This window comes from Anopheles gambiae, chromosome 3, assembly GCF_943734735.2.
Source record: "Anopheles gambiae chromosome 3, idAnoGambNW_F1_1, whole genome shotgun sequence".
In the NCBI taxonomy this organism is placed as follows: domain Eukaryota; kingdom Metazoa; phylum Arthropoda; class Insecta; order Diptera; family Culicidae; genus Anopheles; species Anopheles gambiae.
This window is the reverse complement of record NC_064602.1, coordinates 68,023,521-68,038,020: the sequence shown is the minus strand read 5'-3', so window position 1 is coordinate 68,038,020 and position 14,500 is coordinate 68,023,521. Positions and strand designations below refer to the sequence as shown.

Below are 14,500 nucleotides of genomic sequence, written 5' to 3'. Positions count from 1 at the left end.
GGCTGAAATGCAGAGCCTAGTTTTGCGCGTGATTTTGTATGGAGTATGGAGTTGACATGATTTCAGCCGCCAAGTGTCAAATTTGGGCTCAAGCGGGCTAGTTTCGTAAAAGTGCCCAATAATTGATTTGAAGCCATCATTTAGTTTTCATGAGTAACGAATGCCACTCACTCACTGGTCTTGTTAGGCTACATTCAAATAATCATACAGTATGTTTAAGCTGAAAAGTCTTTCATAAATTCTCCTAAGACGTGCACACAGTCGTGGTTACATTTCTATGTACGAAAAAATTATGGACATGTTCAACTGGCGAAAAAGATCGCATATACATTGTGCACTGTTGTTCTAGCATTTGAAGCATTTTTTAATTCAATATCTAATTTCTATTTGAATTTTTATTTTATTTTTTTATTTTTTTTACGTACAAATGGTCATATGTACACTTGTGAATGGCTATTTTGAACAGAATGAAACTTTAAGTCAATTAACATAAACTATGGTAATTCAATTGACTCAAAATGGACAGGTTTGTTGTTAGAACTTTGAATCTGACCAACATTGTGTGTAGAAGCATAACACAAATCCTATGCAGATGTATCATCAATTAAGTGACCCCCGGTATGTAGAGCATGGGACAGCGGGTCATGTCAAATTAGGCCAAATTAAAAAAATATATGTTAATAGGCACGATCGGACATATTTACGACCAGGATCAATCTAGGTTGACTTTCATTGGATTTTGGTCTATTTCCAATTAAATTTCTGTTTGACGCACATCACAATCTGTCGTACGTAGAGCATCCGTTTATTACCCTTTATGGCAGCACCATTGGAGATTTTCAATGTATTTTGCTTTTCAATAATATTAAATAGTTAAACAGGATATCGAAATGTATGCACTCCTTCTATACTGGACCGTCTAGGACTCATTCAAACTTTGTTTTGTCTCTCTCTCCAAATCCACAGGAAACCAACCAAGATCAGCAGCAAAACGCACCGGGCGATGAGCAGACGACGTCATCATCTCTTTCTGCGATAGGCCCGGAAGTGGCAGCAACTCAGCCACCACCATCGCAGCAGCAGCAACAACAACCAACGTCTCCATCATCGGGGGAACCTTCCGGGACGACGGTAGACAACGGGAGTGCACCAACAGTGCCTACGGACTGAAGCAATATAAACGGCCGCCAAGAGCAGTAGCCGTGTCTAGTTCGAGCGTGACCACTTGTGCTAGTAGTGCTTAAAGCAGACAGAGAGGGAGAGAGAGAGAGAGAGGAGAGGAGAGATAGAAAGAGCACAATCGCGATCGAATTTGTATTGTTTTATTTTGTTTTTACAGACACAGTGTTGAAAATATGTTCCCCATTTTTAACACAAATGTAGACGCAATCGAAGCACACCCTACTCACAAACACAAACACACACACACGACAAAAACACGTCGAGATTCGTGAATGAAAGCATGGTGAAAGCAATCGCCCCTATTGTGTTAAGGAAAAAAAGCGAAATGAACGGATGGAACCGAAGAAAAGGATTAGTGAAATAAAAGTAAACCCACACAGAGACAGATACACCTCCTTTTTCGCGTATTTACGCACGAGAACACATAGACAACATGTACAGAACACGTCGCTGGAGAGGAAGCGTATGAACAGAGCCGCGCTTTAACCAGCTGAAGAAGAATGTTAACAATTTTAGAAGGTCAATATGTTTTGTATAGTCTGCAACCGCCGCAGTATACTAATTGTGAGTAGCGCTTATACAGTATCATTATTTGGTCAGTGTACATAATGCGAAATTCTCTGCAAACGAGCGCAAACAACTCTCTGCTTCCGCATTAACCGCACGGTGTCGTATGTGGCGGATCGGGTTGTGGTCCGGCCAGCTTCTTGTAACGTAACTAGTAAGAACTGTAAAGTGACTACAATTACATCAGTGAGTATGCTTATACGATGGCATTATGTTCCAATTTGTACAGTAGCTTTCCATGTTCATCCTTTTTTAATCGTTTCGCCACCCTTTCGCAGTTTTCGAGACCCTGCGCTTAAACATTCGCCTTCTTTCCGATCGTTGTTTACGTCACAGGTGGTGTGTTCTGGCTACCCAGCCGACACGCAACAGCATGTTGTTTCATTCTTTTGTTCCTTCTCTGTATGTGTGTGTGCGTGTGTTATTCAGTTGCTGGATGCCTTTAAAAGCAAAACAACAGACAAAAGTAAACAAAATCCGTAAAACAAGTATACGTGGAGTGGCCGTGTGTCCGAGCACATCGATGTAATTGATTTACTACTTGTACTGTGTATGGACACAAAAACACACACACACATACATACACAACACACACACACTTTAGTGCTTATGGTTTAGAAAACGAAAAACAAAACACGAACGGTTGAACGCTCTAGCATTCTTTTATTATTATTATTATTATTATTATTATTATTATTATTATTATGATTATTAGTTATATTATATTATTATTCTATTCTATATTAAAACTATTACATAAAGAAAAAACAAACAAAAAATGAAACCACTTTTTATTGCTATCAGTTACTGCTAGCACTAACCGACGCGATGCTGCCGAAACTGTTGTGAAATCGAAAACAAAACGAAGCGATGACAAATTGTGCGGCACACGAACACACCAAGAATTGATGGTGAAACAAAGTCCCTGTGAACAACAAATCGAAAATGCAATCATTGCTTGTTTTTTCATGCTGTGATGAACAGGGTAAGAGAGAGAGAGAGAGATAAGTAGAGATCTTTTTTGTCGCTTCATTGTTTTCTTCCTTTTTGTTTTGTTATTTTGGTGATCGTTATCAAGCTGGTTTGGTGGGGAAATAGTAGACAGAAACGAGTAAGGAACGATACATCAATTGAGAAAGTAAGCCAACCAAAGCACCTTTTAATACATCATCGGAATTGAACATATTAAGATAGAGAGCGAGGGAAAATGCTTTTACTGAAGAAAGTGCATCATGTAAAGTAGTGTCAAAACAGCAACAACAACAACAACAACAAAATCAAAAACATAATACAATCATCTTGACCCAACTGGATACACCAACTTTCAACACTTTTCCTATTAATCCTATACAAAACACACTCACGACTACCTATACATATATGCTTTTTAGCTTTAGCCACAATGGTTAATGAAATTTGAAAATAACAAAAATACAAATCGATTCAAATTTGCGGCTTAGAACGGAAACGGAAGGAAAAACAATTCGTGTAAAAAAGGTGCATGTGATATATTTAGGAAGAAGCAATGAAATACGACTACTAACCGGCTGATGGAAGGCAGCTGCAAGGCCGTTTCATGTACTCCACATGTTGATTTAGTTTAGTTACTATTCATACTGCTTTCATACTATAGGCTGCTTCCTCTTGTTTTATTGTTTAGAAGTAGCTCTTTCTATATTCTTCTACTTCTGGAGATCGTTGTTGTCCTTTTTACGACATCTCAAAACATTTACAGTCATTTTAAGTTTTATTAGTTAACCGTGTTGCTAAAAAGCGCCAATCAAGCTGTTAACAAGCCGATAATAAGACCGGTTTACAGCGCTATACAGATTGCATACTTACATTCACTTGAAAATTTCGCCTAAAGATATGCAATCACTGTTGATGCTCTGCCTTTTTATCGCATTGTTAGCAGCTTGTTTAGCGAAGCCGGAACACTTTTGAATTCAATTGAAATAGGCAGTTTGATACCAAATTTAAGCAAGCAAGTACAGTAGGAGGTTGTAACTTTTAGTGAGAGGATTGTTAAACCTTCGTCTCCGCAAATGAAAAAAAAGTTAAAAAATCCGTAAAAATTTAAGCAAAAAAAAAAAAAACTCCGAACGAAAAGTATTAGTGAGAGAGGGATGCCTTATTTTGAAGACATTTTTTGTGGGCGTTTCAAAGCTACACCTTTATCGTAATTGAAGATAGAAAGAGAGCGGAAGGGTGAAAACCAAATTGAAAATGAAATTCTGAAACAATTCATAAACTCTGATATCAATTGGCGTGGAAGTGGTTAAAGGATTCCTATCCTCCATCTTGGTGTTAGGTATGATTTATTTCGTTTCTCTGAGTTGCCTTTTTGCATGTGGTACACGATGGAATTGAAAAAAAACAAACCAACTCTCTGTGAGGATTGTTGTTGTAGGCACTAATCACTAAGTAGGCTAAACGTTTACACCGACTTCCAATTACTTAGCAATTTTGATGTTGTACATCCTCCGGGTAACAACAGGGGATCGTTTTTCCGCTTGCTTGGATGAATATCGTTCCATTGAAATGCTTTTTGGGTGTATTTATTTATGCTCTACTGCTTCTTTGCTTTGATCTTTTCTACACCTATTAATTGATCGTAGTTTATTTGAAAATGAAAATCAAAGCCATGTGAACTTTTATTGAATTTATTGTTCCTACTTTCATGATATTGATTAAAAAAAGTGTTGTTCGTTTGAATTGCAACGCTAAGTATTAACACAACAAGTGGCAACCCTCCAATGTGCTCCTCCAACTGCAACTATCTATGCAAATAAGCTTAATCGGTAAACGACAAACATGAACTACAAAAATAAATGCACACACTCAGCACGAGAGCTCTGCCACGTTGTGTGTGATTGATTAAAACGAGTAACAATCTAGAGCAAACAAAAAAATATAAACCTTTTGCAAAAATAAACACACAATCGCGACACACTCTGTACAATAGCTGCACGCATTTACACATACATATACCGATGTATATTTGCATACTGGGGAAAACCCAAAGCGCCCCCTCCCATCGTTAACAACCACCCGCTCGGTTTTTCTTATCTCTTGACGCATGTAAAGCATTTTGGATAAAGCGAGGAGCGGGATGTGAGACCATTATCAGCTTTCCTCTTTTTCCTCTTCCCCGCATTCTATCACTCGGTATAGGCATTTAATACAGCAACAAAAACGCACCCAACACTGCACCTCCTGTAATACAAAGATTGAAGGGGTGACAGCATTTTTTTGTATTGAAAAAAAATGGGAGAAACAGATAGAGAGAAAAAAGGAATTTGGACAGCTCGTCCTAAATACTGAGTGATGTTTGTACGTGTACGTGTGGGTGTGTGTGTACGAGTTTATATCGCACGACATCAACATTGAATGTAATGTTTGCAGGACAACATTACAGCACAAATACATATACACACAACATACACACGTTCTACGGTTAAATAAGAAAGCAAAAACAAATGTAATAAAACTATACTAACACATACTCCGACGAAACAAAGATAAGTAAAAATTATGTTTCTATTGATTTTTTAAAGTAAGAATAATGATATCACTGAAAAACATCTGTTAGGAAAAATGATAGAAAGAATGACTGAAATAGCATTGGGCAACATGTATCTTGCAACTCCCAGGAGACGTAGTGGGCCATGGACAGAGACTTGTTTTTGTAGATGGCAGACGGTAAATAGATGTTAGAGCCTTAACCACGTAAGGCCTTCTTCTAGAAAAGTGCAGTAGAACTTCAATCCATCCCAAGGTAAGGATGTCTGTGTCTGAAGAACCTGAACTGAACAGAACTGAAGACCTTGAAGATGTATTGCAGTTAATTTTGAAAACATCTTGCTCTTAGAATTCTGGAACCATCCACCGGTAGTGGCAGAGAGACTCCCGTCTAACAATATAAACACAGAATCTTTTGGAATTACTGTGCAGCAAAAGCCTTCTAAAACCAACAAAAAGTGCTGCCACGCTGTAAGCTCAATTTTTATTCAAACACTTGTACATGTGGTTCAGTTTGGAGATGTCCCGCTCGCTCATACCGACCCGCTGGCCGATCGTCGCGTTCGGATCCTTCGGGACGATCGTTTTCTCCCCGTTCTTGCTGAAAGCGGTCGAGCTGTAGTGCATCACGCTGCCGTAATCGTACTGCACGCTAAAGTCCGTCACCGTGTCACTGTCGTAGATGTTAAAGTTGTGCTCCTTGCCATCCTCGATGTTGTCCCACACGATCTGAACGAACTGGTCGCGATCGCTGGCGCTCTGCTGATGGTAGAACCCAACCGCATGGATAAACTCGTGCACGATCGTGGCCAACCGGAAGCACCCGGTATCGACATCGTACGGTTCCAGGTTAAGCGTTTGCGCACCACCCCGGTGACCGACGGACGAGTAGCATCCCGACCCGGTACCGATCACACGCACGTAATCCGGCTCCTCGGTGCGCGTTACAAACTTCAAACAGGTGACGGACTCGATCTGACGCAAACCGCGCTTAATATGTTCAATCTGTTCCGGTGCTGTTACAAAAGCAAAGGTTAACCGTGAACGGTGATGGAGAGAATATTTCCGTACTTTAATATCACAAGCCCCGGGCTACTTACTAAAGTCCTCCTCGACGATCATCACCGGCACGGTATTACCCGGCCAGCGGTAGGTCGTTGCAATCAACCCGTTGCGTCTGTTGCTGAGTAGCGATCGTTCCTGTTCTTCGCTCAACACAATGTCACCTTCAAACTGCCCGCTAAGCTCCTCGGCCAGCTCGTCCGGTCGCAGGTTCCGGAGTCGTGCCGCTGCCCGGAACGAAGGGGGGAAAACAAGGACCATCAATACACATGGATCAACTCTCATCTACATCTCCTTACGAAAGACATACCATTTTCTGGTGTATTTTTAATCACTCCTGCCTGGACAAAGACCACCGCAAGCACCAACAACAACAACCCACGGAACACAACCATTATTTATTTATTTTATTGGGGTAAATATGCTTGTTCCTCCTTCAGCACTAGTCACTAGCGAACTGTTTGCTAATGAGGCACTGTACTTGGGCCATATATCGTCTGTCGGCGACCTGTCGCTACCGTTACGCGTTACGACTGATAACGGGTGCCAATATACCTGCACACAGACACATTCCAGACACTATTAACAATCGTCATAATGTGTGATATGCGCAATCGACTTCTATTTGGGTGATGGGCTTCAATAAAACAGAAGCAAGAGAGTTTGAACTGGAAGCCGATAACAGAAGATAGGGAGGATTAGTGCCCTTGTTAGGCTTCACCGTTCCCTCCCACGACAGATACTGGCATTACTGGGCTACAATCTTCCCGTTGGCCATCATTTCATTCATTTTTTGTCCACTACTGAGCCGTAAGATGCAAGACCTGGTGACTTGCAGTCTTTGTTTTTTTTTTGTTTTCTTTTTTTGCAAGTGCGACACATACCAGATAATGATGCGTTGACGTGGGTTTGCTTGGTCTGGACCGAGAGCGAGATTTGCGTTTTCGACGGAAGGTGTGATTTTTTTAGAAACACTTTTGATTGTTTTGATTGCTTTTGCTCTATGCTGAGATAGCTGCAGTGCCGCGGATAAATGTTCTTCACAGATACGATGCGAGATTTTGGTGAATCCTGTACCGTAGTTTCGGTGATCTCTGGTAAACCTAGTACGTATCGAGAAGCTGTTTCCAGTGAAGATAGCAACCGTTGGAAAGAAGCTATGAAATCCGAATTTGATGCCTTGCAAGAAAATCGAACATGGGACCTGACGAGTTTGCCTGCTGGTCGTAAAGCCTTACGATCGAAATGGGTGTATACGGTGAAAACCAATGCAGATGGCTCGGTAGAGAGATTCAAAGCCAGATTATAAAGGGCTTCTCTCAAGTCAAAGGTATCGATTACAACGAGATATATGCACCTGTTGTTCGATTGGCTACCGTGCGATATTTAATGTCCTTGGCTGTCAAAATGGACCTGAAGATACTGCAGATGGACGCAGTGACTGCGTTCCTCCAAGGAGATCTGGAGGAAGAGGAAATTTACATGGAGCAGCCAGGGTTCATGAGTAAAGAAGCACCACACAAGGTCTGTAAACTGAACAAAGCGCTATATGGACTGAAGCAAGCTAGTAGAGTATGGAACTTGAAGCTAGATGCTGAGCTAAAACGCATTGGGTTGAAGCAGTCCATTTACGATACTTGCGTGTACTATAAGATGAATGATAGAAGCATTCTTATAGTAGCAGTTTACGTAGATGATTTATTGATCTTCTTGAACAGCTGTGTCAAACTCATTTCATCAGAGGGCCGCAAGTACAAATTTTCAGTGATTCGCGGGCCGCAAAGTTGAGAATGGAAAATATACCCCAATATTTATGTAAAATACTTTTTTACATTTGTATTGTTAAACAAATTGACCTTTTGTACTCCTCGCTTCTTATATGGAATCGTTTGTTTTGTACAAATTCGCGATGTTATTTTTATAAGTGCTCTTTTTTATATGAGAAAAATATCTGTCAAACACACTTTTTCACTGAAGTAGGAGAAGTCTAGCAGCCTGTAGTGAATCTTTTTCAAGCAATCCGAGCTATCCATCACTGGATGAATAACAAAAATATTTGCTTGCAATTTTTTGATAGATCAAGAGAAAAATTGTAATAACGCGTGTTTAAACATTATTTTTCGCTAATTTCCAAGTTCCAAGTGTTCTGAATATATATTAATTTCTTATAACAAGAACCCGTATTTTACGAATAACTTTTTTTAAATTACGATAATTTTATCTGACGTAGAGTCGTGGTGTGTGATCCCATACAGATTGGCAAATCTGTTTTTGACACTTGAAGGGAGATGATTCGCGAATTGAGGAATTGAGGACTGTATGAGCTAATCTATTAATAAGCTTTGTATTGCAAGGCTTCGGCATTTCGATTGTTTTTATCCTTAATCTAAAACCTTTAGGCTTAAGCGTAATCATATCATTTTTTATTTGATTTTTGGGGAGGTTGGAAATTACATTAATTCGTCTTGCAGAATGTTGGGTACAAATAATTCGAACTTGCCTGCAATCGATTTTATTAACATTTCTGGTGGCATGATTATGGCAAAAAACAGAAGTGGCTCCAATCGAATATCAATGATGTAACATTCTAAGGTCGGAAAAAAATCGAAGCCGAATGAATCCTTTACTCGGCAGTCGGGGGCATGGAGATTGACAAATTCGGTGGGACAACCGATGACTCCAACGGTTCCGAATGGCTCTAAACGGCTCTATAGCCTTCGGACGGCACCGAACGGAACTGTTGGTATGATTTGGCCGAATTCGAAGTCGGAATGACTATGATCGGAAATGGTTTTGAGCCGTGGATGCGATTCAGACAATCAATCACTAGTTGTTGCAAAGTTTCCTAGTGTATGTATCAAGTTATTTTCATTCCTTTTTCGTTTGTAGACAGTTGACGCAAATCTATTTTTCCATACAGAATGTGCAATCGAGTGTGCACAAAATTATGCTAATATTCAGTATTTAATCGAAACATAATACGAATGAGCTTGCATTCGATTCAATGATTCTTAAGGGTCTCGATTGATATGTACGTTTGTGTAGAATAAGTTTATGAGATGTTATGGGTACATTCATGTTAGTTTCGAAAAATATACCAACAAAAGAATTGTTCTTCTCTGGAAAATTTAATACACTTTGACAAATAGTAATAACAGATTAATGGTTTGCAGTGCTTTTAGCAATTCTCAAAATACTCTCGCGGGCCGCATTCAGAATCGAAGCGGGCCGCATGCGGCCCGCGGGCCGCCAGTTTGACATACCTGTTCTTGAACAATGATAGCTGGGAGAAGAATTTAAAGAAACAGCTGATAAAGCGTTTTAAAATGAAGGACTTGGGTCTCGCTAACAAAGTTCTTGGAATACGTGTGACCAGAGCGGATGGTGTAGTAATGTTGGACCAAGAACAGTACATAAATGCACTTTTGAATTGTTATGGTGTAGCATATTGCAACACTGTGCGTACGCCAGCGGATCCAGGACAGAAACTGTCAAAGCAGATGAGTCCACAGACAGAAGAAGAGCGCAAGCAGATGGAAAATGTACCATACCGGGAACTAATAGGATGCTTGCAGTACTTGGCTCAAGGAACTAGACCAGATATAAGTTTTGCTGTGAATGCTGTGAGTCACTACTGCAATGATCCTGGAAAAGCCCACTGGATTGCAGCGAAACGAATTCTTCCTTATTTTAAAGGGACAAAAACCATGAAGCTTATGTACAACAGTACAAGCGATGGAAATTTCGAAGGTTTTTGTGATGCAGATTGGGGCAATGACACAGACAACCGTCATTCTATCACTGGTTATGTGATGAAGCAGTCTGGAGGTCCAGTTGCCTGGAATTGCCGTAAACAATCAACAGTAGCACTTTCAACGACGGAAGCCAAATACATGGCAGTTTCAGCAGTTACTCAGGAAGCTGTTTGGTGGAAAGGGTTTCGACAAGAACTGTTGGGATGTGTAGAGCCAGTGACGATTTATTGTGATAATCGGAGTGCTATCCATCTGGCAGAGAAGCAAATTGGTTACTCATCCAGATGTAAACACATCGATATAAGACACCATTTCGTCAGGCAGAGTATTGCAAGAAATTTAATACAGCTGAAACATGTTTGCTCTGAAAATCAAGAAGCAGACTTGCTAACTAAAGTACTTCCTGTAAGCAAGTTTGAAACTGGTCGAGAGGCTCTTGGAATTAAGCCAATTCTCGATTAAGGGGGGATGTTAGAATAGTAACCATCGAATTGGAGTAGCCTTTGGTTATGTGTTAATAAATGTTCATTATGTGTTACACCTCCAAACCTTACAGACGTAATATTCAATCGGACACGGCTCAAAACCATTTCCGATCTTAGCTATCTAAATCTGCAGTGAGAAATGGATCCGGTCGGTTCCACCGAATTTGACAATCTCTATGCCGACTGCCAAGTAAAGGATTCATTCCGTTCAACGGTCAATCAAAGTATAAAATACGTTGTAAAAAATATATTTCTCAACTGTTTCTGTAAACGCAGCTGATGTAAACATAAGCAAACTGTTCTATGAAACATATATTCATTTTACAGGGTTTTACAAGTCAGAATCGAATGTCAGCAAAACAATTTCAGAAGCTCAAGATGCAGTTTAGCTGTCAAAAGTTGTTGTTTCACCGCACCGATGCTATTTTCAATAGCGCAATTTGATTTTTAAATCGCTCAAGTTGTTTTTTTAGAGGGCTTTCGCATCGTTTTGCAAATTCAAACACGAATTTTGAGATTATTTACGTTTGAGATACGTTTGAGCAAAACGTGTACGACATATAGGTAACTGGAGACGAAAACGATAACGTAAGGTGCGACAAGGTGCATACAAATGTAAGCGCGACAGAAGTGAAGGAGTATCAATCGTATTGAGCAATATGCCAGCGGCGAAAGAAGCCTGAGGGACCGAGATGGGGTGCTCCAACTTAGCAAGGCCTAATAGAGTGCATCTATCGTCATACGAAGGAAGCGGAATAGAGTAATGACCCAGCGACCTACGAAATACGATCCTTGTAAAACGTCTCTGGATCCTCTCAATCCTTTGCAGCAGAGATAGTTGGACAGGAGACCAGAGGACACAGGCATATTCTAGTACGGAACGGACCCAACAACAATAAAGGGACTTAAGACAAAAAGGATCACGAATTTCAGTGGACATGCGACAAATATAACCAAGACTTTTGTTGGCCTTGTTGATGACATAGCACCGACAAACCGACGTGACACTTCAAACAAAATGAGCTTCAAAAGTTGTCTCCTTATTTCAAATGAAAATACGTTAAACACTAGCGCCATCTCTATAATGATTCGCTTACTACACTGACACAGAGAAGAAACTGCTAAACCCCCTTTTTGTTTTTCTTCGCAAATTCCAATGCGTAGTGTTTTATGTACTTCTCACATCTTTTGGATTGATTTGAACACTTATAAAATGATTTTCCTGTGTGTTTTGTCCAATAATTCTCACAAAATCTTGCCTCACACTTCCTTCGCCATTTGTATTTAGAAAAGTTGTTTACATCGAAGCAGCAGTGAACAGAGCTTACTTTGACAGAAGTGTTCGCCTCACTGGTAAATGACAGTACTTTCGTGTGGGACACTTTTGTAACGCCAGTGTCACGTCGGTTTGTCGGTGGACATAGTCCGTGTGCTCCTTGAAAGAAAGACTCGGGTCAAAGAAGACGCCAAGATCCTTAGACAAGGACGCACGGGGAATAGGGGCATCACTGACACTATAAGCATGAGTTATACTTGTAGAGGATCGGAAGAAAGACAATACAGAACATTTTTCAGGACACAGGACTAAACCGTTAGAAGCACACCATGTAGAGAATTTACAGAGCCAGGATTGAAGGACTAGACAATCAGCTGTAGAAGATACAGGAAGAAAAATTTTAACGTCATCCGCATATAGCAAGAAGCCGTCAGGAGGAAGGATCGAAGTACAGTCATTGAGTCATATAGAATGTAATATAGCAGCGGTCGGCAACTTTTAAGGCAAAGGGCCAAATTTAGTAAATGATCTAAAGCCGCGGGCCAGGAGAAAGCGGGTTGTCTATTATTGTGATTTAAGTATTACATTAAATAATTTTAGAAACAAAATAATTGATTACTGATATCAAGCCGGTAGCCGGTCTCGTAGTACAATTATCAACTCGTACGACTTAACAACAAGCCCGTCATGGGTTCAATCCCCAAATGGACCGTGCCGCCATACGTAGGACTGACTATCCTGCTATGGGGGGAAATTAATTAGTCACTGAAAGCCAAGCCCACAAGTAGTAAAGGCAGGCCTCGACCGACAACGGTTGTTGAGCCAAAGAAGAAGAAGAAGATATCAAGCAATGCGATTGGTATTACAGGGTTTTCCAATTGAGTTTAGACTAGCCGCATACTTTTTTTTGAATAGTCGCATTAGATTCTTGACTAGCATCCTCTATTTTTGATTACGAGCAATGGATTATTGACTAGGAGCAATTGATTTCAGCAGGTCCTTGCATGACAGCCTAAGAGCGTCGCGTTTATAACACCCGGTGTGACAGATCGACTTGAATAATAATCTTTGGATATTATTTAATTTCATCCGCTCATTAGTTTAACGTGTTTGTTTTACTACTATATATCGTCCATAAAATAAGATATATTTTATCTGATAGGTTTTTGGTGCTATTGTTTTGATTTTATTAACGCACAATACAACACAAAAGCACTTAACGGCTGAATTGAAATATGCAGTAGTGAACCCACAGGCATAACCTAACCAAAAGCTAGATTAACCTTCATTTCTATAACCACCTACCCGGGTATGTTTTGCTTATTCTTTTTATGATAACTTTTTATTGGATTATCGAATCGATGCAAAAAAATTAGAATGCCTAGAGAAACATGTTTTACAAAAGTGGTAAAAAAATCAGAATTTTTCAATTTTTTAAAATGTGCTTTAAAAAATAAAATCAACTTTTACCCCTTACTTCTATAACCACCTACCCGGGTAGGTAATACATACAATAAAGGATTTTGGTTTCGATTAGTCGCTAATTTTGTAATGATATGTATAGCAATGCATGTAGTTATATTTATAGAATCTATTCAAAAAGTTTTCTAGCTCTTAATATTCTTCAAAAGTCACATAGATTGAAATGATTGCCCCGACAGTCGGGAAGACATGGCGGTGTATTAGTGTCAGTTGAACTAATTGCTATGCATTCAATTTATGTAACTAAAAGCCATACTTCATAAATTTATAAACTAAAAAGAAGTATTGTTTTTATAGCTGCATAGAATAAGTTAAATAAGACATTTTTTTACTAATAAAAATAAAAATTCCCTTATATAATGTATTACCTACCAGGATAGGTGGTCATAAAGATGAGGGTGTATTTTTGGTCATAGAAACGAAGGTTAACCGTTAACTCTACAACCGGATACCCGGGTATGATTTCGATTTTTAATATTTAATAACTTTTTACAGAGAAGTCGCAGCGACAAAAATTATTCATGTATCTTTAGACTTTTTTATTCTTTTTATTTTCGTGCAAAAAACATAATTAAAAAAAAAACTCGAAATATTTTTTTTCTTCGATATACTTTTTGTACCCCTTACCTCTACAAGCGGCATACCCGGGTATCCCATACATTTTGTATGGGAAATGAAAGATTTTTATGCTAAAACTTTAAAAACTCCTGTTCTTGCCGTAGGAGTTGCATTACATTTGAAGAGAAAGTTACATGCATTATAATTCTTTGCCTTTGTTTAGTTGATAGAATTTTAAAAATTCTTTTGATTTTTTTATCCTTCAACTAATGATCACTCAGGCGGTAGAGAACCTTGGATTGAAGATAAACGAGGCAAAGACCAAACATCAGCGGGCCTACCAATAAATAATCAGAATTTACGTAGGCGTGATGTACAGATAGGTGAACGCACGTTTGAAGTCGTCCCAGAATTCACCTATTTTGGGTCAAAGGTCAGGAACGACACCAGCATGGAAGCTGAGTTGCGCGCAAGGATGCTGGCTGCCAACCGGTCATTCTACAGCCTGAAAAATCAGTTCACCTCAAAGAACCTGTCGCGACGGACGAAGCTGGGACTATATAGTACCTATATAGTTCCGGTGCTCACATACGCCTCTGAGACATAGACAC

General features: G+C 39.6%; 2 protein-coding genes across 19 annotated transcripts in view; one reads left to right on the top strand and one right to left on the bottom strand.

Annotated features, from left to right (window-relative positions):
- LOC1278895 (uncharacterized) overlaps positions 1-1,565 on the top strand; it is a 79,949-nt gene extending 78,384 nt beyond the window's left edge. For all 18 annotated transcript variants that reach the window (XM_061660064.1, XM_061660079.1, XM_061660074.1 and 15 more), the window contains one exon: positions 967-1,565. In XM_061660064.1, coding sequence (XP_061516048.1) covers positions 967-1,170 — 204 coding nt within the window. In that variant the 3' untranslated portion in view covers positions 1,171-1,565. The remainder of the gene's footprint in view (positions 1-966) is intronic.
- Positions 1,566-5,730: 4,165 nt separating this feature from the next.
- On the bottom strand, positions 5,731-6,866 carry LOC1278897 (seminal metalloprotease 1). The gene is made up of 3 exons (XM_318543.5): positions 6,644-6,866; positions 6,372-6,560; positions 5,731-6,287 (listed from the first exon to the last, which is right to left on the bottom strand). The coding sequence occupies exons 1-3, from the start codon at positions 6,726-6,728 to the stop codon at positions 5,749-5,751; spliced, it is 813 nt and encodes a 270-aa protein (XP_318543.5). The 5' UTR covers positions 6,729-6,866; the 3' UTR covers positions 5,731-5,748.
- Positions 6,867-14,500: the final 7,634 nt, after the last annotated feature.